General features: G+C 55.7%; 7 protein-coding genes across 7 annotated transcripts; 4 read left to right on the top strand and 3 right to left on the bottom strand.

Annotated features, from left to right (window-relative positions):
- The first annotated feature begins 16 nt into the window (after nt 1-16).
- C8Q71DRAFT_784405 (uncharacterized protein) lies at nt 17-1,992 on the top strand. Its single transcript, XM_047925032.1, has 6 exons — nt 17-416; nt 473-581; nt 629-739; nt 799-1,326; nt 1,376-1,458; nt 1,509-1,992. The coding sequence occupies exons 1-6, from the start codon at nt 34-36 to the stop codon at nt 1,855-1,857; spliced, it is 1,563 nt and encodes a 520-aa protein (XP_047774018.1). The 5' UTR covers nt 17-33; the 3' UTR covers nt 1,858-1,992.
- Nucleotides 1,993-2,661: 669 nt separating this feature from the next.
- C8Q71DRAFT_911074 (cytoplasmic protein) lies at nt 2,662-10,284 on the top strand. The gene is made up of 13 exons (XM_047929117.1): nt 2,662-3,195; nt 3,250-4,881; nt 4,935-6,737; nt 6,791-7,364; nt 7,415-7,546; nt 7,598-7,987; nt 8,040-8,114; nt 8,165-8,418; nt 8,475-8,613; nt 8,678-8,904; nt 8,958-9,378; nt 9,431-9,648; nt 9,700-10,284. Exons 1-13 carry the CDS (start codon nt 2,915-2,917, stop codon nt 10,082-10,084), a joined length of 6,531 nt encoding a protein of 2,176 aa, XP_047774017.1. The 5' UTR covers nt 2,662-2,914; the 3' UTR covers nt 10,085-10,284.
- Nucleotides 10,285-11,028: 744 nt separating this feature from the next.
- Nucleotides 11,029-12,530, bottom strand: C8Q71DRAFT_784398 (uncharacterized protein). The gene is made up of 5 exons (XM_047925031.1): nt 12,159-12,530; nt 11,790-12,099; nt 11,625-11,729; nt 11,335-11,565; nt 11,029-11,274 (listed from the first exon to the last, which is right to left on the bottom strand). The coding sequence occupies exons 1-4, from the start codon at nt 12,488-12,490 to the stop codon at nt 11,365-11,367; spliced, it is 948 nt and encodes a 315-aa protein (XP_047774016.1). The 5' UTR covers nt 12,491-12,530; the 3' UTR covers nt 11,029-11,274; nt 11,335-11,364.
- Nucleotides 12,531-15,776: 3,246 nt separating this feature from the next.
- C8Q71DRAFT_862207 (uncharacterized protein) lies at nt 15,777-17,765 on the top strand (the record flags this gene model as incomplete). The annotated part of the gene is made up of 4 exons (XM_047928002.1): nt 15,777-15,918; nt 15,984-16,346; nt 16,404-17,119; nt 17,181-17,765. The coding sequence occupies 4 exons, from the start codon at nt 15,777-15,779 to the stop codon at nt 17,763-17,765; spliced, it is 1,806 nt and encodes a 601-aa protein (XP_047774015.1).
- A 583-nt stretch (nt 17,766-18,348) lies between these two features.
- Nucleotides 18,349-19,401, bottom strand: C8Q71DRAFT_320891 (uncharacterized protein). Its single transcript, XM_047917795.1, has 4 exons — nt 19,225-19,401; nt 18,814-19,168; nt 18,483-18,730; nt 18,349-18,421 (listed from the first exon to the last, which is right to left on the bottom strand). Coding segments are annotated over exons 2-4 (597 nt in total). The 5' UTR covers nt 19,162-19,168; nt 19,225-19,401; the 3' UTR covers nt 18,349-18,420.
- A 231-nt stretch (nt 19,402-19,632) lies between these two features.
- C8Q71DRAFT_716493 (uncharacterized protein) lies at nt 19,633-20,978 on the top strand (the record flags this gene model as incomplete). Its single annotated transcript, XM_047921108.1, has 5 exons — nt 19,633-20,061; nt 20,111-20,253; nt 20,314-20,574; nt 20,625-20,786; nt 20,846-20,978. The coding sequence occupies 5 exons, from the start codon at nt 19,633-19,635 to the stop codon at nt 20,976-20,978; spliced, it is 1,128 nt and encodes a 375-aa protein (XP_047774013.1).
- On the bottom strand, nt 20,909-26,423 carry C8Q71DRAFT_320872 (TPR-like protein). The gene is made up of 17 exons (XM_047917794.1): nt 26,281-26,423; nt 26,092-26,223; nt 25,982-26,039; nt 25,874-25,924; nt 25,735-25,820; nt 25,603-25,684; nt 25,262-25,546; nt 24,957-25,209; nt 24,720-24,901; nt 24,515-24,672; nt 24,064-24,461; nt 23,659-24,008; nt 22,694-23,605; nt 22,429-22,635; nt 21,756-22,369; nt 21,518-21,704; nt 20,909-21,466 (listed from the first exon to the last, which is right to left on the bottom strand). Exons 2-17 carry the CDS (start codon nt 26,211-26,213, stop codon nt 21,128-21,130), a joined length of 4,284 nt encoding a protein of 1,427 aa, XP_047774012.1. The 5' UTR covers nt 26,214-26,223; nt 26,281-26,423; the 3' UTR covers nt 20,909-21,127.
- Between the last annotated feature and the right edge of the window lie 40 nt (nt 26,424-26,463).

Genomic DNA, 26,463 nt, shown 5'->3' with positions numbered 1-26,463 from the left:
GACGCGACAAGCTTGAGCTCGTCGTTCACCGCGATGAGCAATAGCACATTACCCGATCACGTCGACCGACTGTCCTTGCTGGCGAAAACTATTCGTGCCAATGCTGCTGTGACCGCACCTCAGACGTCAGGTCCCTTCACGGAGGCAGTCCTCCGCACCCCGCTCGGCGACCTCATCCGCGACATAGATCCAACCGAGATGGGTCTGTTCACGCTCGTTGTGCCGTCCAAACCCGTGGTAGCGGACACGAATGGGCCTCCCCCAATGGACGGAGAACTAGCGCGTGTCGAGTTCCATGGCGCGACTCCACTGAAGAAACCGCCGGCACCGCGACCAGGAAGGGCCGACGGACAGAGAACTGGTGAACACGAACCAGAGGTGTACGCGCGAGCAGCTGTCAAATACCTTGATCGCTAGTATGTGTCTTTCATACTCCCACCACGCGTATATCGCTCAGTTGGAACGTTCATAGCCGGTCTATCCGTCCTATGCCTCGAGCATCCGAGCAGGCCGAGAGGATCATGACACAGCTATCTGAGGTACGGGATAACATGCGGAAACTGAGTGAACAACTGAAGGAAGTGAGTGTTGAGGCATCGTCTACGAGCGTTCCACCGACTAAGTCTAGCACGCGGCCTCAGACCCTCCCGAAGCTCCAGCATCTCCTAAGTCTATCATTCAAGGCGAAGAGAACCGTATACACGCCGCTCGTGCTCAGATAGCAGATTTCAAGAAACGCGTTCGTAGCCCTCACTTATACTTATTCGATGCAAACTGCGTTTGCTCACAACCCCTCAGAAAGAAGCCCTTCTTGCACAGAAGAAGGCTGCGCCTAAACCGCCGCGTGTCAGACCTCGATTTAAACCACAGACACCGCCACGTGCATCTGACGAGAAAGAGGAGACTTTCTGGAATACTCCCGGGGCAGCAGCGCGGACATTGCACTTCACTGGCGACTCGCTATTGGATGAGGAAGCTCTTGTGGCTGATATGACCAACATGTCGTTCTCTAGCCCCGTCCCTGCGCAAAGGAATGGGGCAATGAGCAGTCTCTCCGAGCATCCTCTCGATGAAGATGAGGAGCCAGAACTTGGAACAGACGCAGACAACGAGGATTCTCTTCCAGCAGAAGAGTCGCCCGAGGAGGATAGCGACCCAACAGTAAGGTTGCAGCCACATTCACTGCCAACTGCCCTGTCGCCAGCGGGCGATGATTTGGTACAACACGAGCAATCGCCCTCCGTTACCCCCGCTCCTGTGACCGAGACGCCTGATCCCCACAAAAGAACCAAAGTCAGGGTCACCACCGAGCTCGAGCAAATCGTGGTATGTGGGATATCTGCTGATTCGGATTTCTCGCTGATCCGTGGGGCAGGCGAAGATTTGGGCGACTATAGGTGACCAGATCAAAGCCGGTCATGCAAATGGCGGAAAGTCGCTCAGAGCGAAGGAGACACTGTAAGCTGATCGCCTACTCAGACTGCAACAGAACTGATACGTAAAGCTAGCGCAATACTGGAACAACTTGCGAACAGCACGCCGGCGCCGTCGTCGCCGTCCATAAGTCTATCCTCCTTTTCCGCCACCGCGCCTTCTGCCACTGCATCTTCCCAGCCGTCCGCGCAACAGATCCTGACCGCCCACATGCTTCTGACGCTCCTATCCTCACCGCCCACGTATTCTTTGTCATTCGGACGCATCAAGGAGGCGCTCTCGGAGAAGTTGACTAGTATTGGCGTCAGGGCGAGCGCTGTTGGCGGTGCAGGGACCACCAGGCCGGTCTACGGGTGCGTCGCGAAACGATTATTGAAGATCGAGCGCGGAGGTAGGGAGCAGGTGGTGAAGTTTGACGTGTAACAGTGCGGAGAGTTTCTGTATATCCAGGCTGTACTTTGCGTGTTTTGCATCGCCCGACCAGGCGTTTCGCGTCGTCTAGCACCGACACGTGACCGCGATTCCGGTGAGCCCTCACGTTCGTTCTATGGATCTAAGAATCATTGCCGGTCTTCCGTTCTCCTTGGGTCTATTAAGAGCTACTCATCACATATCCCCATCATCAGGATGGGCCAGAGGATGCCTCTATGCAGTTCGCTTTCGGTATAACTGTCATGCCTCTGTCACCATGGCTTCACGAAGCCGAGCAGACTACCAGTTGAGCTGGGATCTCTCTGCGTTGCCATCTCCTGCTGCTACACGAGCCAGGGTTCGCATCGTTGGAGGACGCTGACGCCAACGCGCCAAACTAAACGTGGACTACATATTATCGTGTTCTTTGTCTGGACCATGCAGTTCGCGCATGCTAGACGTCCAGCGAGGTTCTGAAGCTGAACAGACAAGTCACTGCGTAGGTCATTGTACATTCCATGCGCTCATACCCGACACTCGGCGCGTAGCCCACGGCCTGTTTGCCAATCTCTTGTAATGCCTTGCAGCATGACGAGCACCAGTCACAGTCGAGACGAGAGTCTTCCACAATGTCAGTAGCTGGCGACGATCGATGTTCGCTCAGCTCGTGGCTGTCGTCTGTCTGAACTGCCACGAGTGAATGAATGACGACTTCGTTGCTGTGCTTCGAAGCGTGTGCAAGTGGTAGATCACGCCGTCTGATAGAAGCTCATGGGAGTCGGATAGCCACTGCTTTATGTTACGGTTTCCATCAATCTTCACTGGTACTGCTTCGGAGTTCGACTCATAGCCAGTACTTGAGATACTCCCTGTACGTGTACCGAGCGAATATTTGCAAGCACACGGTCGGTGGTCAGATTGCTAGGACCTTGACAACTTACTAGTCGGAAATACATCGACGCCCACCTGAGCGCTACAAATCACCAGTGGGCGCGTCTGCGCGCTACCTGAGCGCATCCGTGATCTCGACCTCCTTCTCCTCATCCTCCTCACCGGAGGGCCGTGCGCGATGGTCACCGCTGGCCCGTCCACACCTCAGCGACGAGGCGTGTGGGAACCTCTTCCGCTCATTATCTATGGCTATGCAGTGCACCCGTTGTCGCCAAACCGCCGCGACACCAAGCTCTCGAGCAGGACCCGGGCATCGACATTCACCAGCACAACAGACGCTTCCGGAGACGAACATCTAGTTCACAGAGATGTGGTCTCGCTGGAGGTTGGAGATAACGTCTACGCGTTCGAGAAGTACACTCCGAGGGATAAGGAGGCGGAAGGCGTATGGTACCGAGGGTGCGTGTGCGGGTTTCTGGATGATAGTGACCGTGAAACTCATGATGAACGAAGGTACGTTGTGTGCACATCGCGACGCCCTCAAGTCGACTGGACACTGGTGTCCGACCCGTCTTGTTCAGCCCAGAAGGCGGCTGCGAAGGCGGATGAATCGCAGCAAGTCTTCATAGGCGTCTTCCCCGCATCACACATCTTCATTCGCGATGAGCTTTCGGACGCAGAAGGGCGACTGGCAGAGCTAGCGACTACTCTTCGTGTACAAACCAATGGGCACCAGTCCGACGCATATCCGCACGCGAACTGGCTCAGGGAGACAAGGGAGAAGGCCATGACAGGCTACCAGACTCCTCGAGAGGACGACGCACTCTCGCTCAAGGATGGCATCTCACGGAAGTCTTTCAAACTAGTCCCGCCGCCTGATCAGGCAAACTCTGCTCGGGCACGTCTACCTGTCTATCCACCCAGCCTGCGGTCGGCATCTCCTACCCCGACCGAGTCGCAGGTCATGAAACCTCTTCCCCCTCGACCTTCACTCAAATCCGGGGACGACACGGCGTCGGGAGCAGACCAACCGATCATTGACGAGATTGCGTCCGCACTACGAGAGTGGTACACGCTCATGTTTCAATACCTTGCGCGACGGGACTACAAGCTATTCATGATCGTCCGCGAACACCTCGAGGCGCTACATCTCGGCCGCCGACAACTCCTCGCACAAACGCTCAGCTCCGAGGAAATCGTTAGCCTACGGCGGGAGTGCGTTGCCAGACTGGTGAGCGGAAACCTGGTGCAGGGCCTGGATGTCATCGTGCGGCACCCGGCAGGAGGCGGACTCGCGACGGTGGACGTGGAGGGCGAGATTGACCCGCGCAGCTGGATGAGCGCGTTGCGAATGTACGCCATGCAGGTCTCACTCGCTTACATGGACGTGGCACCGCCCACGCACCCGTACAAGTCGAGGCACATGGGCAGATCCTTGGATTACTCCGCATCGGCCTCCACCCAAGCACACTCCGTGTTCCCAGACCAAATTCGGAGACAGCACCCGCGCATTGTCGGTGCCCTCGGTTCGACCTCCTCACCCCAGCCAGCCAAGGCGAAGTTCTACCACATCTTCCTTGATCTCCGTGCATTCGTCGCGTCGCCGTGTGCCCCAGGCGAAACTGTCGAGCTGTTCTTCCTTCTGTATAACAAGCATGAAGCTCGCTTCGTGTCCGAAGAATTCTGCGTGGTGCTGAATCAAAATGGCGTCCTGGCACGGGATCCTTCCGCTCGCATTCGTACGCTGTTCACGGACCTGGTTCAGTCTGACGCACAGGACCCGATCTACCTTGTGTGCAAGATCGTCCGCAATGGTTCGTTGAGGATGGGTAGTAGCATGGGAGCTATCCGCGAGGCTGGTGGGCGAAGGACATCGGAGACGTCGTTACGAGACAGTGTCATGCCCAACGGCTATGGAGATTCAGGCAGTTCGCTGAACGAGCTGCCGACGCACTTCAGGCGACCATTCGGGTGTGCTGTCCTTGAGCTCACGCAGCTGAACGTGATGGCAGCGGAGCAAACCGAGGTCTCCGCTACGCGGGAACACACCATGCCTATATATGTGCCGAGAAGCGAGGCCACTTTCTCAATGCTTCACCAGGACATCTTGGATGGCAAGAGCAAAGAGTATGAAAAGTCGCCGAGGTAGGTGAATGTTCGTGTACAATTCTCAGACCATGACTCACTTCAGTGTATAGAGCGGAAATGATGGTGGTCTCGATCAAGGTATTCTACGGAGACGCCCAAACGATCGTGCGGGAGAACACCTCCCTCTTGCAGGATATCCCTCTCAGCTTGCGACTCGGCTTCCCTGATGTCGTGTTCCCCGGGGATGTCAGGAACGAACTCTATGTCAAGCTCTGGAGCGGAGACTTCTCGTCGCAGACGTTGAACCCTCGCCGTAGCATCACCAACTTCGCTCGAGGACAAGTGAACCCTGTGAGCGGAAACGTCCAGGTATCAATCGAGGTGAAGGATCATCACGGAAGGACCATCGAAAAAGTCATCTCGCAATGCAGCGGCGAGCCCGAGATGACGCAGTTCAAGTCGATGGTTTTCCTGCGCACTAGCCAGCCGACGTTCGGTGAGATGATCAAGGTGAAGCTGCCTTTCGAGGGCGCGCAGCAGTGGCACCTATTCTTCACGTTCCGACATCGTAGCTCGCGAGAACGTCCCACAGGGAGAGGATCCGATGCGCCGGAACGTCCGTTTGCGTTCGCGTTCCTGCCGCTCTTCCCCGATGGCCGTGCGTTCTTGGAGGACGGTGCACATACGCTGGTTCTCTATAACGCCGACAGGCTGACCCAGGTCAACGCGGATATGTACTTGGCCGCTACGCCTTGGCTACCAGGAAGCCAGAGGTCGGAACAGGTTCTAGTTCCAGTCGAGATGCAGAAGATTGCCCCGCCTCTCAAGGACAGTCTCATCGTCCGTTCGTCCCTCTGCTCGACGAAATTCACACAGAACTCGGTCTTACTCAGCCTCTTGAACTGGGAGCAATTGCCGGACAAGGAGGTGCTTTGCACGGTATTGAGCAAGTTCACGTTCGTGGGTGAGGTCGAGATCGTCAAGTTCCTTCGAGACATCTTCGACTCCCTCTTTGCGATTCTGTCCTCCTCATACAACCAGACGGGCGACATGGACCACCTTGTCTTCAATGCCTTGGTGACCGTTTTGGGTATCGTCCAGGATCGCCGGTTCAGCAACTTCCAACCTGTGCTGGACGTCTACATCGAGAAGCATTTCGGCTCGACCACCGCCTCTTCGCACATCATCCATTCCATGAATCGGCTCCTCCAAAACCCCACCGCGAACGAAACAGCGTCGGGTTTGCGTTCGGCGCTCAAGGTCTGGCACTACATCGTCAAGTTCATTGTGCGTTCGAGAGAGCTCCAGAAGGCGAAGGAGATCGGTCTCGATGGTGGCGTCATCGGCGAGCACCTTGAGACGACCTTTGCGCGAGAAGTACGATCGCACCTGTCGGAGGTCAACCGCATGATGTCCACTACGACGCCGGCCTCCATCATCGGCACGCAAACCATCGCCCTTCAGCATTTCTCGTCGATTCTTCCAGAGCTGAGCAAGGTCTACAACACCGTAGAGCTCGTGACTATCGTGACGCAGTTTGCCAATGCGGTCGTTACAAACAAAGGCAAGATCGGCATCTGGAAGTTGATCATGTACCTTCAGGTCGTCAAGAGCTTCCTGTTCGACAACCCTCAATCTCGCGCTCTGCTTGTGGAGAACATCGTCTTCTGGTTGAAGCCTCACTTTGGTCGCTACGACGACTATGTCCAGACGCAGCCAGGTGACTCCGAGAACGCGCGTGAGCAAGCTCGCGTTCAGTGGTTGGAATGTACAAGGCTCTCTGTGACGGTTATTGCTGTCATGCTTGACAAGTGTCTTCAACAACTCGTCAACCCTGCAGTTGTCTCCGATCGTCATCTTCTGAAGCAAGAACAAGACAACATTGAGTACAATTTGCTCACACTGATACCTAGGTATGCTGAACATCAACATTCGTGCGTCTATCTCGTGTCTGATGTTTGTGCAGGTTGTTGGACTCGTATATCGAGTACCAGAATCCGTTGTCTCACAGGGCTCTTGAACGCGGTCGATCGACTCTGCCGACCTCATCCTTGTATCCTGTCACATTCCCTGAGTCCTACCCATTTGCAATGCTTGGACAGCTTCCGAAGAGTCCTACAGCAGTATCTGGGTCGTTTGACAACCGTCCAGACTTCATTCCCGGTCTTGGTGAAGCGGCGATCGTACTCTTGGTTTTAGTCCTTGCTGCACCCAAGAGGCATCTTCTCGGCTTCCTGGAGTCTATGCTAGAGATCGAAGGACCCGACAACTTCTCGGCATTCCTTTCGAAGTGCTTCAAAGTCGCGGTGTCCATCATCAACAACGATGCCTTTCCCAAGAACTGGTTGAACGTCAATGTACTCGCCCACAAAGTGCTCATCAAACTCATGGATCCGATTGCGACTCTGCTTGAACGCGACTTCGTTCCACAAGGGCAGCCAGGTCGCGAGTTCAATCCGACGTTGTGGAGGGAGGCCTTCCACGTATTGCTGAAGATACTCTCATCGGAACACCTAGTCATAGAGGAGTTCATACCGCAGGTATGTATTCATGTCCGTCTGCTCCCTTGACATGGCTCAACATCCAACAGAAACGTCGTGCGGTCTGGCGCCTCGCGGGAGATATTCGAGGCGAAGGTGCAGCCTTGCTTCTCCGGCTGTGGGAAGCTCTTGGCTGGTCTGAAGAGGAGATGTTGAACAGCACAGCGGACAAGCCTTTCATGGTGCGTATTCCAGACAACGTCCCCGGTGTTCTTCTGACATTCCTTGGCTAGAACTATCAGGCTGCCTTGAGTCCTCTCGTGGGCCAAGTCGTCAACCTTTGCCTAAGTCATCACGACATGCTTCGCAACAACGCGGTTCATATCCTATACTGCATGATCATCTCTGAGTATTACGTTTCTGGGAACTTCGATCACATCGAGCACGAGCTGGTCAGCAAGCTAGACACGCTCTTCATGTCAGACAGCAAAGGCGACGACATCTCTCGAGCGTTCTTTATCTCCTTCATCAGGAACCTTTTCGATAGCTCGGACGTTGACGAACAACTGCGGGCGCGCGTTACCAACTTCCTCAGCGAAGTCGATATGTTCCTGGAGTTGCTGCTGAGCGTGCGGGCGCTCCCGGAAGGTGAAGAATTTGCCGACGATCGGGTCATTGCCACGGTATGTTCTCTCATTGCCTGCAGCGAATACTTGCAACTCATCGATTTTATAGCTTCGCCTTATGAATTTCATCCGGCGGATCGGACGGGACGAGATCTACATTAAATATGTCCACCAGCTCGTTAACGTGAGTTACTACGCGTGTAAGCGAATATGGTGGACTGAGTATGGTCGCAGATGCACCTTCAAGCTCAAAACTACGTGGAGGCTGCTCTGACGCTGAAGCTGCATGCCGACCTACACGACTGGGATCTGAACTCATTCGCTCCTCCGATGGAAGAACTGGGATTGCCGCAACAGTCGCATTTTCACCGCAAGGAGACGCTCTGTCTTCTCATCCTAGACTACCTCGGCAAAGGCAAGGCGTGGGAGAGTGCCATAGAGATCTGCCAGGAGCTCGCGGTACAGCACGCTGAGGTCACATTCAATTAGTGCGCATCTTCAACTTTGCATTGCATGAGAAGCGCTTGCTGATCACTCGATTTAGCGCCCGCCTGGCCGAGATCCTGCGACACAAAGCTGCGCTCCTCGAGCACATCATCACAGACCAGCGCTACTATTCAGACTACTTCAGAGTGTCCTTCTACGGCCACTTCCCTGCTGCTATTCGCAACAAGCAGTTCGTCGTACGTGTTCTCGTTGCTGTACTGATCCACAATCGAAATTCCCGTCTTACTCATGATCTCACAGTACCGTGGATACGAGTGGGAGAAATTCGGAGCGTTCTGTGAGCGCATGTTGAACAAACATCCTGGCGTGCAGCTCCTCAAAACGACTGGCGACCCCCCTGTCGACATTCGCTTCGGCAGCCAACAATACATCCAGTGTACAGCTGTCAGACCTGAACCCGACCGTGAAGCAGCTATATTCACAAATCCAGACGTGTCACCGCAGATACGCGCATACTATGAGCATAGGTAACCTTTCCCATCAAGCCCATTGGGTAGGCGCTGACTTGTTGCATTATTAGTGCGATTAGGGTGTTCAGCTACGAACGCCCGGTACCAAAGGTCACGGCTGATGGTGCCGATGAGGTCTGGATAGAGAGGACGTACCTCACTACAGAAGAGATGTTTCCTACGGTTCTCCGTCGGTCTGAAGTCGTCGACGCGCAGGTGGTCGAGATCTCGCCTGTACAGACGGCGCTGAATGAAGTCGAGCAAGGCACACGGGAACTCGCGGGATTGAACCAACGGTTCTCGGCTCTGGCGAAGACCTCGCAGTCCGTTCCAACCAACGCACTCGCTATGGCCCTCAATACCGCGGTAGATGCGCCCGTCACGACTGGTATTGGAGCATATCGGCAAGCCTATCTCACTGGGGAGTATCTCGCTCGATATCCCGAGCGAGCTGAGGAAGTGCAGAAGCTGCGTGACGCGATTGATGAGCAGGTGGGTATGGAATCACATTGTCCGTGCATGGGCTCATTGAGTTGGCCATCAGGTCCGGATGGTGGATAGTTGCCTACGACTCCATGGCGAGCTATGTCCGCCCGAGATGATATCATTCCATAATACTCTCGACAAATTCTTCCGTAAAAACTTTGCAGAAGAGATCCAACGGCTGGGTCTCGACCTACAATCGTCGTCACGTCCGCTCGAGTCGTCGCTGGTGTCCCCGCGCAGCGGCACACGTCCTTTACCGAACCCTCTGGACCAGACGTATGTCGATCTATTGTTCTCTTCTGTGTCAATACTGAGTGACAACACCAGGCGACCACAACTGGGCCTGATGCCGGTGCAAGTAGGCCCAGCGTACAACTCTCCTGCTCTCTCGCCCTTGTCTTCACGGTCGGTTAACGACAACGCCTCAGTGGAACTACTACCCCACAACAAGCAGACCCCTCTGCAGAGGCACCTGGCCCACCTGGCCCGACACGGGTTCAACGGAGTCTCCTCTGGCCCAGGCGACGCCGGGGGGGACAACATGTCCGAGGAGAGTCCTCGCGATTCATTCATTGCCACTGGTGGCATTCCTATCACCAACCTTTCCGGGGCGGCGTCCGTCTCAATGTCCACAATGGGCGGCAGTATTGGGTCGATCCGCGGTCGATTGTCAAAATTCTCTAGCCTCAACTTCGCGCGGAGGGACATGTGATACCAGACGACTAACATTGTAGTGGGTTTGCGTTGATTTATTTCGTGCGATATTTGATCATTTTTCCTGTCATTTATACCTTTGCTTTCGACCTGCTTGGTTTCGCTCCGATGGATCCTTGTATAGTATTCGTACTCAATGTGTCGTGTAGTGTACCGAGGGCTTGTTTCTCAGCCAGCGTAATCCAAAGTATGAATCTCCTATGCCGTGATAAGACTTGACCACTGCACGGTAGCAGTGCCTACTATTGGGCTAAAGCTTTTCTTCCAAACGTCCTACATGAATAACTGAGCTCCGTGACTACGCCAGTCGAAGACTTCCGGAATGAGCACTGGCTTGATGTACAGTCACGGTAGGTGAAGTAGAGCTGCCAGTGTACAGACGCCATCTATCAATCTTTCGAGGTTGTGGGATGCACGACGTGAGGTTCAGGCTCCACTGGCTATCGAGTTAGCCCCTCTGTCAACTCCCGAACCATCGGGGAACCACCCTGTGCGTCCGAGTACGATGTAGGCCGATTTGAACCCATACATGCTTTGAGACCTCGGAGAGTTCGCAGTGCCGGGTGGGTGCTGGTATCAGCAAACAATGCAATCGAAAGGACGCCTTCTACGCTCGGAGCTCACGCGGCTAGATCATAGCAACACTGGTCCACCAGATCTGCGAGTGCCTTCGCCCCGGGAGACTGGAGCTGATGCTTGACCAGGCGCACATCAGAATCTTGCGTCGGTCTGAGTAGCGAGATTGCCCTGTGGCCCCAGATCCATCTGAAGCGTGGATTCTCCCGCGGCGAGGGACGATGGCAATAGGCTGATCGAGTACGTACTGCTGGAGGATGTCGGAAGAGGTGGCCCGAGGGACCCAATACGTTGATGGGACGGAAAATTGACTGAGGTTTCATGCATGTCGGACTCATGCTGGAGCATCGGGGGCAGACACTGTGCGAACGTTCGAGAAGGCAGAGTCTGTATAAAGAATTGCTGTGAACAGCATAGTGGTATATCGTGCGTAGAGTATAGGGTATCATATCATTGGAAGTACCAGACAGGAGTAAGACATGTTGCAGAAGTAACGCTGAGAACTGTCACAACCTCCGAGTCCTGCCTAGATCAGTACAATACAGATCGTGGACAAGGCTGTGTTTGGTGACGCACAGTGGTCGAGCAGCACGCCTTGACGAGGTTTAGACTCTAGAGGTTCTGGTAATCAGTCACGTGAGAGAAGACCGCTACCACATAACCTATACTGACAGTCGCGAGAAGCTGCGGTGCGCGATAGTATCAACGCTGCAGGCAGGTAGGGTGGTACGGCTCCCATCCCGGAGATCCGCTGTTCTCCAGCCCATCCTGCGTCCAGAGGCGAGCATTTTCTGACCAGACGCGCGCCACGGGAGGGATATGCGCTTCCACAGATAGTATCCGCCGACATGATTCTCTCGTGCACTTTTGTGAGAACAGATTCTCATACGAGGTAAGGAGGGCCTGGCATCGTACTTCATCAGCGATACGGGAAAAATTGCCTCGGGATGCTGTATACGAACCAAGGTTGCTCGAAGAGAGACTTGTGGTTCGGACTGCAGCATTCTCGCCACTTGCTGGGTCAGCTTCTGAAACACCACGAAGTCTGATTGGGAGTGATGAGGTTTCTGGCAGAGTCATTTTAGCATGCCGACGCCCTGATATGGACAACGTTGTATTCCTACTACCTGTTCGCGCGACGCAAAGGCCGTGGCGTTCTCCACGATCAGCGACATCCCGTCCGTTTCGTCCACGGACAGGAAAATTGTGAGCGCATCACGTATAGCGAAGCGGAGAACAAGAGGGCAGGCCAACTTCTGCTGGGGCAGCGATGTGACGATATGAACTTTGCCTTTGGGGTTCGCACGGTTGAAATCCTTCAGGTACTCGACGAGTCCATCCAATTTCAATGGAGGGGCGTCATCGGCAGGAAAGTGCGATGTTCGTTTTGGTGTTTCAAACACATGCACCCTTGGTGATTCAGGCGAAGGTTGTCGTCTGAGAAGACGCATCGATAAGTCCTAGTCCACGCTAAAGCTACTTGTATTATGGCTCACTTTCGTTTGCGAGCCTCACGCGGCTTAGTGAACACAAGATCGCCTTTGCCTTTCTGTTCACTAGCCCGCGCTGCACTCAGCGAGCTCTGCACCCGCTCAGAGGATATCGCATCCGCGAGGTCTTTGACAAGCTGAAACTTCTCAGCCGGGGTCGTGTCGAAGCTGAGCTGCTGCAAGATCCCAACTTCCGGTGGCTTGACCAGCTGTGTGGGAATGCGCCTGACGGTGCGCAGCTGTGCATTGACTTCTGAAAGCGCCTTCAGTTTTTCCTGCAGCGCTAGCAACTCTGGAGAAGAGGATGAGGCGGTGGGGGTATCCGCTACGGAGGCCATGTGGAGTCTTGGCGAGAGTGAGTGTTGAGGTAGAAGTGCACACAGGCGCCCGCCATCTCACACCGCAACTCCGGAAAAGCCGGAGGGCCACTCGCAGCCACGTGTGCCACGCGACGCTCATCTCAGATACGCGTGGCCGATCCAATCTGTGTTCATTTTGGCTGGGTCGGGATTGGGTCGGGATGTTCCTTATCTGGCCGTGGGACTCACATCATCTCGACAACCACGCAATCTTCCGTGCCGAACGTTGCGCGATGTGCTCAGCTCAAGCTCAGCTCCTTCAATCTGTGCGATTCCCAGCATCCGGTGAGCGGGCAGGTGCGACCAACTTACGGAATGGTTGGCCATGCCAACGTAAAGTTACAGGAACACCACCGCTGCACGCGAGCATTGGCGATGAGGTGAGGTAGCGCCGCCCGTACAATGCACCGGCATCCCGGGGCGTGTTCTGGCCGCTCGGCAAAGGTGAGTGTATGTTCCGAATTCCGAGGGGTCCAGTCCTCAAGGGCACCCCGCCGACAATGGTCGAGCCAACATGGCTGGTCTGCGTGGATCCTGTATAGGTCGCTTCTTGACAATGTCGTATGCGCTGTGGAGATCTCATAGAAACGCGGGTTGATTTTTTTCACTCTGCAAAGTCCCACCACATGCCCTCCTCTGGCCTGTCTATTCGACTTGAATTTTAGACACGCTAGACGCTGCGGCCACTGGCCGCCGTACACAGTCGTGCTGTGTACAAAAATGTTCTGAAGGTATGTACCCATTGACTCGCTGAGAACTTCGAGTGTTCATTGTCGCAGACTCGTGCCATGCGGCGGTGGACTGCGAGTCGTGCGACACCTCACTCACACAAAGCAGGCAGAGCACAAACGAGTCACCTCGCCTCCGCCGTAGCAACATGTGCTTGACTTTATAGGGAGCTTCCGCTGACCGGCCTTCTTCCTGTAGATTCACAAGGTAAGTACCACAATGGCTGGCCGCCTGGAAGCTGCAGGCCACCAACTGGTTGCAGAGCACGATGCTGTAGGACGCTGTGCGCGCTCTACTGACACCTACTGAAAGCCCGTACGCGATACACTCTACGCCTCTAGTGCTAACGATCTATGAGATCCGCCAGGAGCTCGAATTAACTTCGTGCAAGATCGCGCGTTACGCATTGGGCGCCCCGGGCTGCACAGGCTTGGTGTAGTTGTCAACGACGTCGTATGAATGACTGCTTAAATGTCCATCTATGGGTCCGACATACAAGAGTCGCTATGAGGTGCGATTTTGCGCCAATCTTTCCTGCTTTCCTAGGCCTTGTCCTGCCTAGCCCGCCTCCGTTCTCTGCAGATGTTCTATCCTTGCTTAGACATAGCCTGTATATGTGTCCCGAAGGGTTGGTTCGCACGGAAGCGGTGCCGGTGGAGGAAGGACGCAAATGGCGCAGCGGTGTGCGGTCTATCAGAGGCTTACAGGTACATCCATATGTCCACGTACTCCGGGACAACCAATAACTTGATGTCATGAGGACCATTTCCCGGACTTCGCGACCATGATATCGATCCTGAACCGCAGGTCGCTGCCGTGATCCTCTATATCAATGTCGTACCAGCTTTCCAGCCATACAGCCAATGTTAACCGCCAACATTTGAACTGTTGAGCGGCAGAGAACAGATGCCACAGCGTGGACACTATCAAAATCAAGCCAGGGCCCGGCCGGATCCCCTAAGAGCTGCGCGTAGAACGGTATCGCATTTCGAATATCAGGTACTACCAAGAGCCTACTTCCTTGTTGTTGAAATCACGCGGCTTATCGAATTCGCGAATTAGTGTGGGTCCCCGCCATTCCGTCAGGAGAGCTGCGTCACTGGGCATACACTCCGGGGAAACAAAATCGCATGGACGACTTACGAACTGCATGGGTCCGGAAGAGGCGTCCGAGTTTCCTTCCGGCGAGTTACGATCGGCGAGGGAACGAAGTGGCGCCTGGGAGTGGGACGCGAACGGGCGGCATGGGGCACTTACGACCGGCAGAAGTAGAAGTCTCCAGAAGTGTGCCCGTCCAATTTCGCGCCGTTCGCGTGCGCAGTGCGCACGCACCGCATCCCATGCTCAGAGCGCCTGAAGGACCATTATCGGGTTGAAGGCATCATGCAGTGCTTCAAGCTGGCGCGTGGCCTGGCGCTTGTGATGGTGAGAGGAGTCGTCCTCGATACCATTCGCAAATCCTGAAACGCACCCGCCGGCGACGGAATCAGGACGGAATGGCACAATCGTGTCAGGCGCCCCGGACAGCCAATCATCGCGCGTCGCCGGTCCATGCGCGGGGCTACCTCACTTTGCGTGCGCTGCGTGACTTTGCTGCCCTGGCCGCCGCCTCGGGGTCGGATCTGGGCGAATTGCAGCCTCTGCTGGCCCGATGAGGTCCGCCTTCAGTTTCAACGCTGATCTGAGGCTCGCTGTCAGCTGTCCCAGAGACCGTGCGAGTGATCTGCAGGCACCGTCTTGATGATGCGGAAAGAGGCCAGTGCCGTCATCTTCATGTCAAAGTTCGTCTCTCCGTCCTTCGGCACCCAGGGCAAGGTAGGCGCGGGAGGAGAGGCTGTGCGTAACACAGCACGGTGGATCATGATCAACGTGGCGCCCGCGTGCTCTTCATCATGCGATTTGGATCTTCTGCTGTATCTACGATGCGCATCACGCACGAGGCTATTGCTCGCCACTCGAGGGCCGGAGAGACAGGCACATGTCGGATGAGACGTTGAAAAACATGGAGATTTAGGGAGAAGAGACATACCTCTGACTCTGTGATTGACTTACCACTGCAAGGGCTGTTCTGCAGTGTGTGTCTAAGGTATCTGCAGAGGAAAAAGAGGGTCGTGTCGGTTAGCAGAAATCAAATGCGAAGGCCATCTCGATCTGCAGGGCCGCGGGGATGTCCGTGATCGTCTAGCGCACCCAGCTGTTTCCTCTTTTGGACACTCGAAACCAGCGACGGAGTGAAGCTGCGACGCGACATATATGCACGCCGGCCATGCCAGAGCATCACTGCTTTATGCCCCTCCGCCCTTGGTGCCAGAGCCTGTCTTTTGTCTCTCTCTTCTGAGCCGACGCCGCGCTTCTCTATAACGGACACCCGCCCCCCAGTCAGCCACCCGGACCAGCCTCTTTACATACAAGCACCCGCCGCGTGTTGGCGAGCGACCTCGAGGACTGCAGACATTAAATAGCGCCGTGAGTAGCACCAACCTTAACATTGCTCCTCCAACCAATACCGCCCACCATGCTAGACCTGCGAACCAGAATGGCTTGCGTTACACGAGTTCCTGCTGTGGATGGCATGGTAGGCCCTAGCCGGACCTCTGGAAACTGCAACTCGCGCTCGTCTTCGTATCGCCCTTATCCCTCCCCATCAACCTCCTCGTCGCGTTCTTTCACGCCTGGTCGTAAGCATCCTTCTCTGCTCTCCGCGCTGATCATGGGCTGATGAGGACCTTGCCCTTCGCCGCAGTGCAACGGCAGCGCGACGTGATGGGCGCTCCCCCTCAATTTGTCGACTCTCCGTGCGGCGCGTTACGTGTCTTCGCTTACTCCCCCCCTCAGGGCCCGCCAGGTGCCACCATCACGGCGAACATTGACTTCACCATGCAGGCTGCGGACACCATATACCTGCGCCTCGTCCTGGGCCGTCGTGCTTTGACGACCTCCGTAAGGAGGTTGCCCGACAGGCGTTTCGAGCTGCAGGCCCGCGTACCACTCGATGACGCCGCTGCCTCGCCCACGTCCGTGATGTCCCTGTCCGCGCAGGCCCTGAGCAGCAACGATGAGTTGATCGACACCGTTACATTTGGGAACTTCACCATGATGGATTTCGGTGTGTGGCTTCGCCCGGTGTAGGATGCCCTCTGTTGCTGAACTTCGTGTCTATTAGCCACCAGCTACAGTCCGCCGATCGCTGGATACATGTCTCACGAAGACACCCTCGACAGCTCGATAGCCCCCATCGTGCGCCCCTCCGGGCGCCGCGACTACCGAGAGGGCTCGTCGATGGAGATCTATCCGTCGGATCACTACATGCAGGACTTCGGCTGCGTCCGCACGGCGCGTCCATCCAAGAAGACCTCGCTCATCCGCACGAGGAGAACCGTCTCTGGCGATGACGACTCGGGGGCCAAGTGCGCGTCGCTCGTCCTGGAGACGGAAATCGAGAGCATGTCCAAGGACTGGGAAAAGGAGGAGTTGTCCGCCGGTCGGCGGCTCGTGCGCTTCTCCCGGTTACAGGAGGGTTCGACGCTGAAGGTCTCGTGCGCGACGGTCAAGCAGGATGATTACGTCGAGGGCGACGCAGTAGTCTCGTGCATCTACCGGAAGGACACAAACAGTTGCTTCGTGACCTCCGTCGACATCATCCTCCTGCTCGAGCGCCTTGTCGGCCAGGAATTCGACATTGAGGAGAAAAACCGCATCCGGCGGAATCTAGAAGGCTTCCGGCCCAAGACTATCTCCAAGAACAGGTCCGAAAGTAGCGAGTTCTTCCTCCAGATCATGAACTTCCCCTCGCCCAAGCCCCGGAATATCGAGAAGGACCTCAAGGTCTTTGACTGGGCCATCCTCGCACAAGCGCTTGACAAGATCATCTCGCGTTATGTGAGTTCCCTCGCCCGTATGATTGCTGCGTTGCACTTACAGCTACCGCTGCGCTCCGTAGACGCTCCCCTTCCCGCAGCCCAGATCGAGGATCCACACCCCAGATCACTCCGTGCCCTCCTCCGTGCCGACGGGCTCCGTGTCGCCCCTGCTGCCGCCTACGTCCCGGACGCACAGTCCAGCGGATTATTCGCCGCACTCGAACAGGTGTAACCCTACGCCGGAGTTCCCTAGCGACGTGTACGGGAGCAGCCCCGCCGCGGGTTCGTTCCCCTACGTTCCCCCACACGACCGCGCGGCGCCTTCGCTCCTTCCGGGGGACGTGAGCAGCAGCTCCTACGATGATCCGGGCTTCTACGACTCCTTTTCGTACTCTTCTGGCTCCACCGCCTCCACGCCCATGGTCGCGACGCCCTCATGCTCTGACCCGCAGGCCACGTTCGGTGTCGACGTCCCAGAAAAGGCCTTCATGGCCTACTCGTCCTACCCGTCGTCGTCGGACGTCCTTGGCGGCTCGCAGAGCGTCCGCAGCGACTACATCGGGCTTGACAACGGGGCGCTCTCTTCTTCGTTCCACTCTGTCAACTTCGATACGATGAACCAGGTGCACCGCTCGCCAATCCCCTCTCCCGAATCATACCTCTAAACGCGTGACGCCGCAAAATACCACATCCGAGCTGTATGTACTCTAACGATATCTATTCGGAGCTGTATCCCTTATCCCGTCGCTGTCGACACAACGAGAATTCTGCCTATAGCTTTATATATCTTCCCGCCATAGAATACCACTCTTCCCGCTTGTGAAATGGGGCTCTATGTATCATAGAAAAACTCGATCCTATCGTATGCTTGCCATTAATGCATTTGTCTGCACTCTTGCTGCGTTGTTGCGTCGCGACTCCGGGATTGATAGGCCTGGTTCCTAGAGACTTGTAGTGTCTGATGGCGAAGTTTGCCTCCGTCTCAGCCGGACAAAGGCCGGAGCAGCAGCAGGTACGGTACGGCGATTCTGACTTGCAGGGTCGAAACGTTTACAGGCCACATGATAGAGGTGACATCCTCCAGGTCCATAACGATAGGATCCGGGTACTCTTTGATTGCAGCTTCCAGGGGGAACGCAACGTCCGCGGGGGGCGGGGCGGGGGGATCACCCTGTGATCTCACTAACGATCGTTGAAAAGCTTGGGAACGGGTGATGATTACGGGCCGAACGGCAAAGTCCAAGTAAAGGCTACCGACTGTAGGACGTCAACTGCTGCTCACTACATACCTTTGATCATTTCGCGACATCGATTGTGGCCTCTGTGATATCTCAAACCTCAGCAAGTTGCAAGACATGCTGGTTAGCGACTCGCCGACTCACCAAGACCAGACCGCGATCCCTATCAGTCCTACCCATGGCGAGTATCCATTGGGCGTGGACAGCTGGCCGAGGAAGATGTAAAGAACCATGGAATTGTCTTCCATGATCTCCTCGACTCTGAAGCAGTGCGCACTTCGCAGTTGAGCCAGGGTCTCCGTCATGCTCGCAAGTTCTGCGGTCCGCTTCGCATGCGGCGGCAGAAGATAGACTGGAAGGCGTGTGCTTGGGGAGAGGTCTACACGCCGGACCTATGAGGGCAGCGTGTGTGCGCGCGTACAGCATACGTAAAATGCAACTGTGTAGGTGGCGAGGCAGGTGGTGAAACGCATACCTTCGACTCTGGCGTCATTCGGCTCTTCAGGCCCAACGCGTCGAGTATGCCGAGTTCCTGTCCCGCTCCAAAGTCGCCTTGACCAAGCGAGAACGCGACGTCGCCGTAGTCATCGCTCTCGCTATTCGGCCCCGCGAGGATGCTGCCGCAAGCCAAGGAGGACGCTGCTGCTCCAGCGCGCAGTGTGAGATTCGACAAGTACCCGACATCGACGTCGGTCGATGATCGATCTCGGGGAAAGAGGACGGGTGTGCCTTTGTTGTCGACGTCGAGATATGGCGGGCTGTTCCCATACAGCGCGGATGCTGTTGCGGCCGCAGCGCTGCGGGTCACGCTGGTTTCAGTCATGGGTGCTCTGAGGAATATAATGTCAATGATTGGACGCAACCACGATGAAGCTCGGAATCCTACAGCGTGTTGTTAATCGTCGCAGCCAATTGCAGCGTCGAGTTTTGTCGTCGGCGAGTGCGGAGGAGAGACGCAACTGCGGGTGGCGGGCGTGCCGGTCAGACGCGCGTGTCGCTCGACCTTCGCTCGACCGCCATCGCTGCTCTCTACTCTTACCACGACGGATACGTTCGCTCCCGCTTGACTTTATCTCTCTTATTTCCTTCTCCTCTGGAGAGTCTGCTTATATGCTGTGCGCCATCGGACGCAATGGGTTCGTAGAGAGGTATGTCGCGCAGAATTTTCATCCGGCACACTCTGGACGACCTGAACCGGATTCATTGAAACGGCGCCGTCCCCTACAGTCTTGCACTTTCAAGGCACAACAGACGGGTCGTCATCTCTCAGTGCAGGCCACGACATGCAAGTGCGATGCTCTCGACCATAGCACACCGGAACTGGACCGCAAAATCCTCGGGTGCGTTTGTCGCGTACCCGCTGTCGGCACGGCTGCTATCCACATCTACGCCGCCGCCTGGCACGACAAAGCCCGGCGATGCGAAGCCGCCTATTCAGAACGCCTCCACGAGCAAGCCCAAGGTCCAGCTTCGGCCAGCACCCGTGAAGCCCGGCAAGCCTTCTGCGGTCCCCGCAGAGCCCGTGGTCGCATCGACCACGTCGCCAAGTGCGGCAGCTCAAAAGACGGCTTCGGAGGCGACCTCGTCCCCCACACAAGCAGAGTCGGTCATCGAGGCGACGAAACATGACTTGGAGGACGCGGCCCAACACGGCATCCTGGCCCCGCCGCCCGAGGGTGCCTCCTGGGTCGGCAAGCTCTGGCACCAGGCCAAGGAACTCTTCGTACGTGTTTTGCACTCATGCGAGCAACTGTGATCCGAGCGTGCGGTAGAAATTCTACTGGCGGGGCATCAAGATGATTTGGACCCGCCGTGCGCGCGTCCGGGAGATGGAGGAGCGGGTCAAGGCCGGCGGGCCACTGCTGTCGCGGTGGGAGGTGAAGTTCATCCAGACGAACAGGCGGGACACGTTGAAGTGAGTGATTCCTTGGCGAGTGTTGGTTACGTGGAGGCTGACGTGCGCGGGGTCGGCCAGGTTGGTGCCTTTCCTCCTTCTGGTGATCATCATGGAGGAGATCATCCCACTAGTGGTGCTCTATGCACCTGGTGTCCTCCCATCCACCTGCCTCCTCCCATCGCAGAAGGACCGCATTGACACCAAGCGGCGGGAGAAGCAGAAGAAGTTCGCCTTCAATAACAGGCAGTTGTATGAGAAACTTCAGCAACGTTTGTTGGCGAACCCGACCGCTCCTGCACGGTCACTCATGGACAGCCCGACGCTGATCGCGCTGAATGGGTGCGTTACTACCATCTCCGTTCTGATAAGCATTGAACAGGCTGCCATAGCATTCTGGCGCTGCCCACTATTGGACTTGACGCGCTCCGCTTCCGGAGACTGCACCAACATCTGATGGCAATTGCGGAGGATGATGTGCTGCTCAAGCGGGAGTCTCTAGGCCAGTCCCTCAACCAGGAACGGCTCCGGGAAGCGCTCGAGGAGCGGGGAATGTATGTTGATCGCATTATGCTCTTGGGTGGCTGCTGATCATCATCGTCTGCGGGAGTAGCATCACCGACGGTGTGTCGCCGACGACTTGGCACGCACGGCTGCAATGGTGGCTGACGAACGCCGAGGGCGGGGACCCCTTCACACAACGCGTGTTGCTCGTCGCGCGCAGCGGCGCAGGCAAGTTCTCATAAACTCAGCGCGGTGCTTCTGAGGGGCCTGTAGACGTCCATCGACATCCTATCATATACTCATCCTGTGGTACTAGTTGCTACATACGTAGTGTAATTTATAATGGGGGCTACTAGAGCTACACACACCTCACGACCCACATACAGACACGCTACCGTCGGTTTTGGCTGTCGACGAAAGCGAGGGCTTGCCATTTGCGCTTGTCCCATGGTGAGAGTATGACAGCTTTCTGGGCTAGTGTATGCGCCTCCGCTGTTTGCTCTGTGCTTGGATCTGCGAGACAGCGAGTGATCGCTTCCAAATGCAGTGACTGCCGTGCGTTCTCCAGGTTGCTTTCCCGCGGCCCAGATGTGCCTGCGAGCACGGCCTGTGCACTCTTGCTGTCGCCGTGTTGCACGCCCAGAGCTGCCAGTGTATGCCTCATCTCGGGTCTAGATGGCTCTGCGAGCACGGCCTTCTGAGCGATAGACAAGGCTTGCGCAACGTCGCCCTGTACGAATGGTCAGTATGTTTGAACGGGATACTAGATGCCGGGACTAACCTGTGCAAGATGGTGCTGTATGAGCAGATAGGCGACGTCCCTGCCCGGGTCCCGACTAAGCCGTTGGTCCAGAGGCAGGGCGAGTATCTCCGATAAGGCGGCGTCTACTAGGCTCTCGTCGCCGGTAAGGATACCCATGCCGGCCAGCGTATTGATAGCCATTAGGTTTTCGGGATCCGACTCAATGCTACATCGTCAAAGTTATATTAGCACTTCGGAGGTGTGGGACAACACGTACCTTTGCAGGAGCTGTGCCTTGGCAGACTCTCTCCCCTCGTCCGACCCAATCGCCCAGAGCGTTTGTCCCAGTAAGACAACGATGTGTCCTCGCATCGTCGGGTCGTCCGCAGCGACTGCCATTGCAGCCTCCAAGAACCCGAGCGCCTCCGACAACTGACCAAGCTTGAAGTGTGCTAGGCCCGAAAGGAACTGCGCTTGGGCGAGTAGTATTCGGGTGGCCCGGTCCTCCGGTTCCTCAGGTAACAGGCCTATGACTACCTCAGTCGATGTAAGAACGCCGTCGTAGTCTTGCGTAGAGAGACGCAGCCGTGCCATGTTGGTGTGCGCGATGGCGAAGTGGTTCTCAATCACAGGATTCTCGCTCTCTTCGTACGCCGCTTCGAGCAGGGACATCGCATGACTGAGGACCTCGATACCGAGCTCGACGTGACCGACGCGCTCGCAAATGAGTCCAAAGAGGTGCAGCGCCGAGGGATCGTCGGGTCTGCTCCTGCAGAACCGGTCCATGACGAAGAAGGCCGGGAACAATACGTCTGATATTGAAGCCGTCCTTGATGGCGTCGAGTTGTGCTTCTTGAACAGCCGCGTTGCAAACTCTACATCTGCTTCCGGCTGCACACGGATATTGTCCTCAGCATCTCATCAAGTGAGTAGACACAATTCACGCTCACCACAGGTGCCGCCAGGCCGGTTGCATGCTCGAACAAAGCTCTGGCCTCCTGGGTATGTCCGTTCATTGTGGCCACGAGGCCCTGTCCGACCCAAGCTAATGCATAGTCAGGGTCAAGCGTCTGCGCCTTGTAGAAAGCTTCGTTGGCAAGCTCAGCATCGTCGTGGTGAAGGTAGAACAAGCCCAGGCTGGTCCAGGTCGCAGCGTTCTAATCGGCAGCCACGACCATTAGTAAGTGAGGTATACATTGTCTAGATGGTACGCACCTTGGAGTTGATTTCGATGGCTCGTACGTAGGCGTGCTGAGCGACCCTCGGCTGTGACTCGAAGGTAGCTGTTCCCAGTGCGCTCCAATAGTGTTCGTTGGACGGTTCGCAACGCAACGCATCTTTGATCTGGCGCATTCCAAGCTGTCGTGCTTGCTCAGCTGCTGAAGGAAGTTGCGTAACCTTGCGAGCATACGCGAACAACGCCATCCCGAAGTCGTAATGTGCACTGCCTCGGGCCGCGTCGTCAAGGGCATCCAACGATGTGCGATAATCAAACGCTGCTAGCGCAACCTGCAAAGCCAAGAGAGAAGTGTTCGCAGTGGTATCTAGCGATACAGGTAGGGCCATGATTCCTGCCAGGGTCGTCCCAGGATGATCTGATACCAGAGGGATCAGTTCAGCCAGAGCACTACGTACCGCGTCTTCGTCAGAAAATCGACGAAATTGCGACAGATCGTAGACTGCGTCAGCAGCCTTCTTCCAAGCTACACGACGGTACCCAGGACTAGCAGTTATCAGACGCAGCGTAACGCGGATCGCCGCGAGGAAGGAAGTCTCCGCCCGAGTGGTATAGGCAGTAGCTACCTCAGCCAGACCTAGGTCCAGGTATGCCTGCCCGAGCGACACAAGCACTCCGAGTTCTGAGGGGTGCTTCACCAGGATAGACTCGAATGCAGCGATGGCTTCTTCGTATGCGCCAGTCTGGCGTTGCACCTCTCCGATGAAGTAGGAGCAAATCCAGTTTTCTGGATCAAGCTCCCGTGCACGATCGAGAGCCTTGACTGCGGCAGCGAAGCGACCCGCCTTACTGTAAGCCTCGCCTAACCGCAGCCAGGAGAGCTGATCGTCTACGTCTGTCCTGAGAGCGATTTGGAAGGCTTGGATAGCAGACTGATAGTTCTGACGGTTCTGTACTAAAGTGAGCCCAATTTGTGGTAACCACGAACGTAAAGGCCACTCACCAGCTCGACGACCCCTACAGCTTTCCAGGCCCAAGCGTTGATAGGTAGGTACCTTGCGGTAGCGGTCCCACCCTCCAAACCGCCCTCTCCATCGATCGTTCGTCGGGCGACCACTTCGACTAGATCCCACTCCCTCTCCTCGGCGAAGCCTTCTGCGAGTCTGCGAGCCGCATCCGCTTCCCGCGGATCAAGCTCGAAGGCCTTCTGGAAGCACTTCGACGCCCTGTTGGGATCGGGTGGCGTGAGGTGCTCCGAGTAGTAGATGCCAAGAGACGTGAACGCAGGCGCGAATGTGGACGATCGCTTGAGGGACGTGATGAAGTGTCGGTAAGCTTCTTCACGGTGATCAACTGCGACAATTGTATGAGTCAATGATACGATGAGGGCTATGATGAGTAGTACTACCCCCCATATCCCAGTAGCATCTGCCCAGTCGGTACCAGCATCTCGCCTTATCGGTCTCATGATCTTCGAGACTGTCCGATGTTGAGACGACTTCCCTCAGTATTTCGGCAGCTTCTTCCAGGTTGCCAGTGTTAGCTTTACACCATGCACTCTCTTCCTTCGCACGGCTACCATGATGGTCCTCCGGTAGCAGCTGTGCGACCTTGGAGAATAACTGCTCGGCCTCTTGCCATTTGTCAGCATACTCCAGGATGTAGCCGCGTCCCATAAGACAGGGCACGTTATTTGGATCCTTTGCTAGAATCGGGTTGACGATACCAAGGGCGCGACTGTGATTCTTTGGCGGATAGAAATCGACGAGGGCAGTAGCCAGGGCGACATTGAATGCCTGTTTGACCCTGAAAATTGACTCTCAATAGCGAATACATTCACAGTATACATGCTGACTTACGTCGGGAGCGCCTTGCCAGTGCTCTGCTCTGCACGACGAGTGACCTCGATTCCGCTTTCAGCTACCTTGATGATGTTCTCGATATCGTTCTCTGTCTGGTAGATCTCCGTCATGATCCTGTGAGCGATGATGGAGTCCGGCAGACTAGCGAATGCATCCTAGAATTAGTGAGCACGGTCAGTCGCTGGATATGAGTGAGACGTACAATGATCATGTCTACGTAGTCTTCAGCATTGTCGCCGTTTGGGTGCGGAGAACCATCTTCATCATCCTCATTGTCGGTCAGTGGGATGCCCATGTACCCGAAGTACCCCTTGATCAAGCTCGTGTGTGCAGCTTGTGGGAACAGCTGTACGAATTGACGCATAATTGCAAAATCGTATTGCTCTGTCGATGCCAGTGAGATCAGCAGCTCCTCCAGAGAAAACGCGCGTCAACTCACCGATGCTTTCAGGATCTTTCCCCTCGATGAATAGGGTCCAAGCAAGTTCGTTCGGGATCTCGAGGAGAACAATGCCGTTGATCTGTTCCTCCACCTCCGCAGCGATTCTTGCCTTCTCGTCCGCCATGTCCGCCGTTGAAGGAAGTGCGGCGAGATAGAACTGTCTGTGGTGGAGAAGCTTCGCCTCAGTCGCGCGGCGCAACTCGTCGGATGTGTTTGGGTGGTTTATGACTTCGTTGTACAACCGTGGAAGCTGCAGTCTGTACGTGAACCAAGGAATGTACGACCATATACGCGTCTCGCACCTGAGATGGACACATGAATTCTCTGGCCACTTCCTTCTTGAGTTGCTCGGGGCCTGCGGCGCCTAAACGCGTCCTCCGCTTCTGGAACTCCCTCTCGATGTTCTCGGTTTCCTCTTGCTCATGAATAGAGATGAGTTCTTCCAAGGTGGGGAGGCTATCTTGGATGGCTAGTTGTGTTGGATGAGTAGAGGACGCCGTCGGGTTGGTAGGGTCCGGCGGGAGAAGAGTAGATAGTACCGCGTAGAAGGGCGAGTCTGGTAGCACGAGAACCAACGCTTGTGCCAGCTGCGTCAATCACGTCAATATCTACCATGTGTATCAATAACCGAGAAAGATTGCACCTGGATGCGAGTGTTGTGTTCAGGTCTCCGACGGAAGTCGAGTAGCTTTTGCAGTGTCTCTGCACATTTTGTGGCGTCGTTACTAGAGCGGTCTTCAGTCGTAGTACGCTGAGAAGCAACACAGAAACATACGCCTTGGCGAAGAGATGGGCCAAGTTCTCAAGAGTTTCCACGTACTTGTCCCAGTTTTGGATCTTCTCGTAGAGTTGTGTAAGACCCTGATTCCGGGCATTGAGACAGACCGCTAATGACAAGACATTACTGTATATACCTGCCATGCCAATGGCTGATCAGAGCTTGCCGCTATGGCTTTCTGATATGCCTAGAGGTAAATACACAATCAGCCACCTGCTGTTCAACGAAGCACGGGCTGCGTTACTTGCTCGCTCTGCTCGTATGCATTCAGGTTTAGATAAGATACACCAAGGAAGACGTTCCTGCGTTCAGTTTGAGGCGAAGATGGTCACTTGACACGAAGTAACGACCTACGCGTGGTAGTTCTCGGAGTCATAGTCGAGGACCGCGAGGGACGCATCTCGAGCCTTCTCATATTCCTTCTTGCCTACAGCATCTCTGGCGGCCTTCAACTTAGTTTTGACAATTGCCGACATATGAACACCGCTACATGACGAAACTGACAGATGAGATTACTGTTCACTCCCAGTTCTCTGTACGTACCTGTCGCAACGTCGCCTCGGTTCAATTCCGCTTATCCACTCACAGACAATCCTATGGATGTTTCAGGACTGTTGATATAGCGGGTGTCTGTATGACAGCAGCAGCGAAGTGGTTGTGGATAGGCAAGTAGCGACTTGGCTGAGTGCTCAGTGGAAGCTCAATCTTCGGCGCTTGAGCGATCAC

The sequence above is a fragment of the Rhodofomes roseus genome (genome assembly GCF_022264815.1).
Source record: "Rhodofomes roseus strain CIRM-BRFM 1785 chromosome Unknown C8Q71scaffold_29, whole genome shotgun sequence".
Lineage (NCBI taxonomy): Eukaryota > Fungi > Basidiomycota > Agaricomycetes > Polyporales > Fomitopsidaceae > Rhodofomes > Rhodofomes roseus.
This window is presented reverse-complemented; position numbering and strand designations above follow the sequence as displayed.

Excerpts from the sequence above, each read along its gene's own strand:
- C8Q71DRAFT_784405 (XM_047925032.1), top strand. The coding sequence starts at position 34 with ATGAGCAATAGCACATTACCCGATCACGTCGACCGACTGTCCTTGCTG. Across the intron at positions 417-472 it reads GTCAAATACCTTGATCGCTA|CCGGTCTATCCGTCCTATGC; the intron begins GTATGTGTCTTT and ends GAACGTTCATAG. Across the intron at positions 582-628 it reads TGAGTGAACAACTGAAGGAA|CACGCGGCCTCAGACCCTCC; the intron begins GTGAGTGTTGAG and ends GACTAAGTCTAG.
- C8Q71DRAFT_911074 (XM_047929117.1), top strand. The coding sequence starts at position 2,915 with ATGGTCACCGCTGGCCCGTCCACACCTCAGCGACGAGGCGTGTGGGAA. Across the intron at positions 7,547-7,597 it reads CAGCGGACAAGCCTTTCATG|AACTATCAGGCTGCCTTGAG; the intron begins GTGCGTATTCCA and ends TTCCTTGGCTAG. Across the intron at positions 7,988-8,039 it reads ACGATCGGGTCATTGCCACG|CTTCGCCTTATGAATTTCAT; the intron begins GTATGTTCTCTC and ends TCGATTTTATAG.
- C8Q71DRAFT_784398 (XM_047925031.1), bottom strand. The coding sequence starts at position 12,490 with ATGGCCTCCGTAGCGGATACCCCCACCGCCTCATCCTCTTCTCCAGAG. Across the intron at positions 12,100-12,158 it reads CGTGAGGCTCGCAAACGAAA|ACGACAACCTTCGCCTGAAT; the intron begins GTGAGCCATAAT and ends GCGTCTTCTCAG. Across the intron at positions 11,730-11,789 it reads CCTTTGCGTCGCGCGAACAG|AAACCTCATCACTCCCAATC; the intron begins GTAGTAGGAATA and ends TGACTCTGCCAG.
- C8Q71DRAFT_320891 (XM_047917795.1), bottom strand. The coding sequence starts at position 19,161 with ATGACTGAAACCAGCGTGACCCGCAGCGCTGCGGCCGCAACAGCATCC. Across the intron at positions 18,731-18,813 it reads GAATGACGCCAGAGTCGAAG|GTCCGGCGTGTAGACCTCTC; the intron begins GTATGCGTTTCA and ends CTGCCCTCATAG.
- C8Q71DRAFT_320872 (XM_047917794.1), bottom strand. The coding sequence starts at position 26,213 with ATGTCGGCAATTGTCAAAACTAAGTTGAAGGCCGCCAGAGATGCTGTA. Across the intron at positions 24,902-24,956 it reads GAAAGATCCTGAAAGCATCG|AGCAATACGATTTTGCAATT; the intron begins GTGAGTTGACGC and ends TGGCATCGACAG. Across the intron at positions 21,467-21,517 it reads TACAGCACCATCTTGCACAG|GGCGACGTTGCGCAAGCCTT; the intron begins GTTAGTCCCGGC and ends CCATTCGTACAG.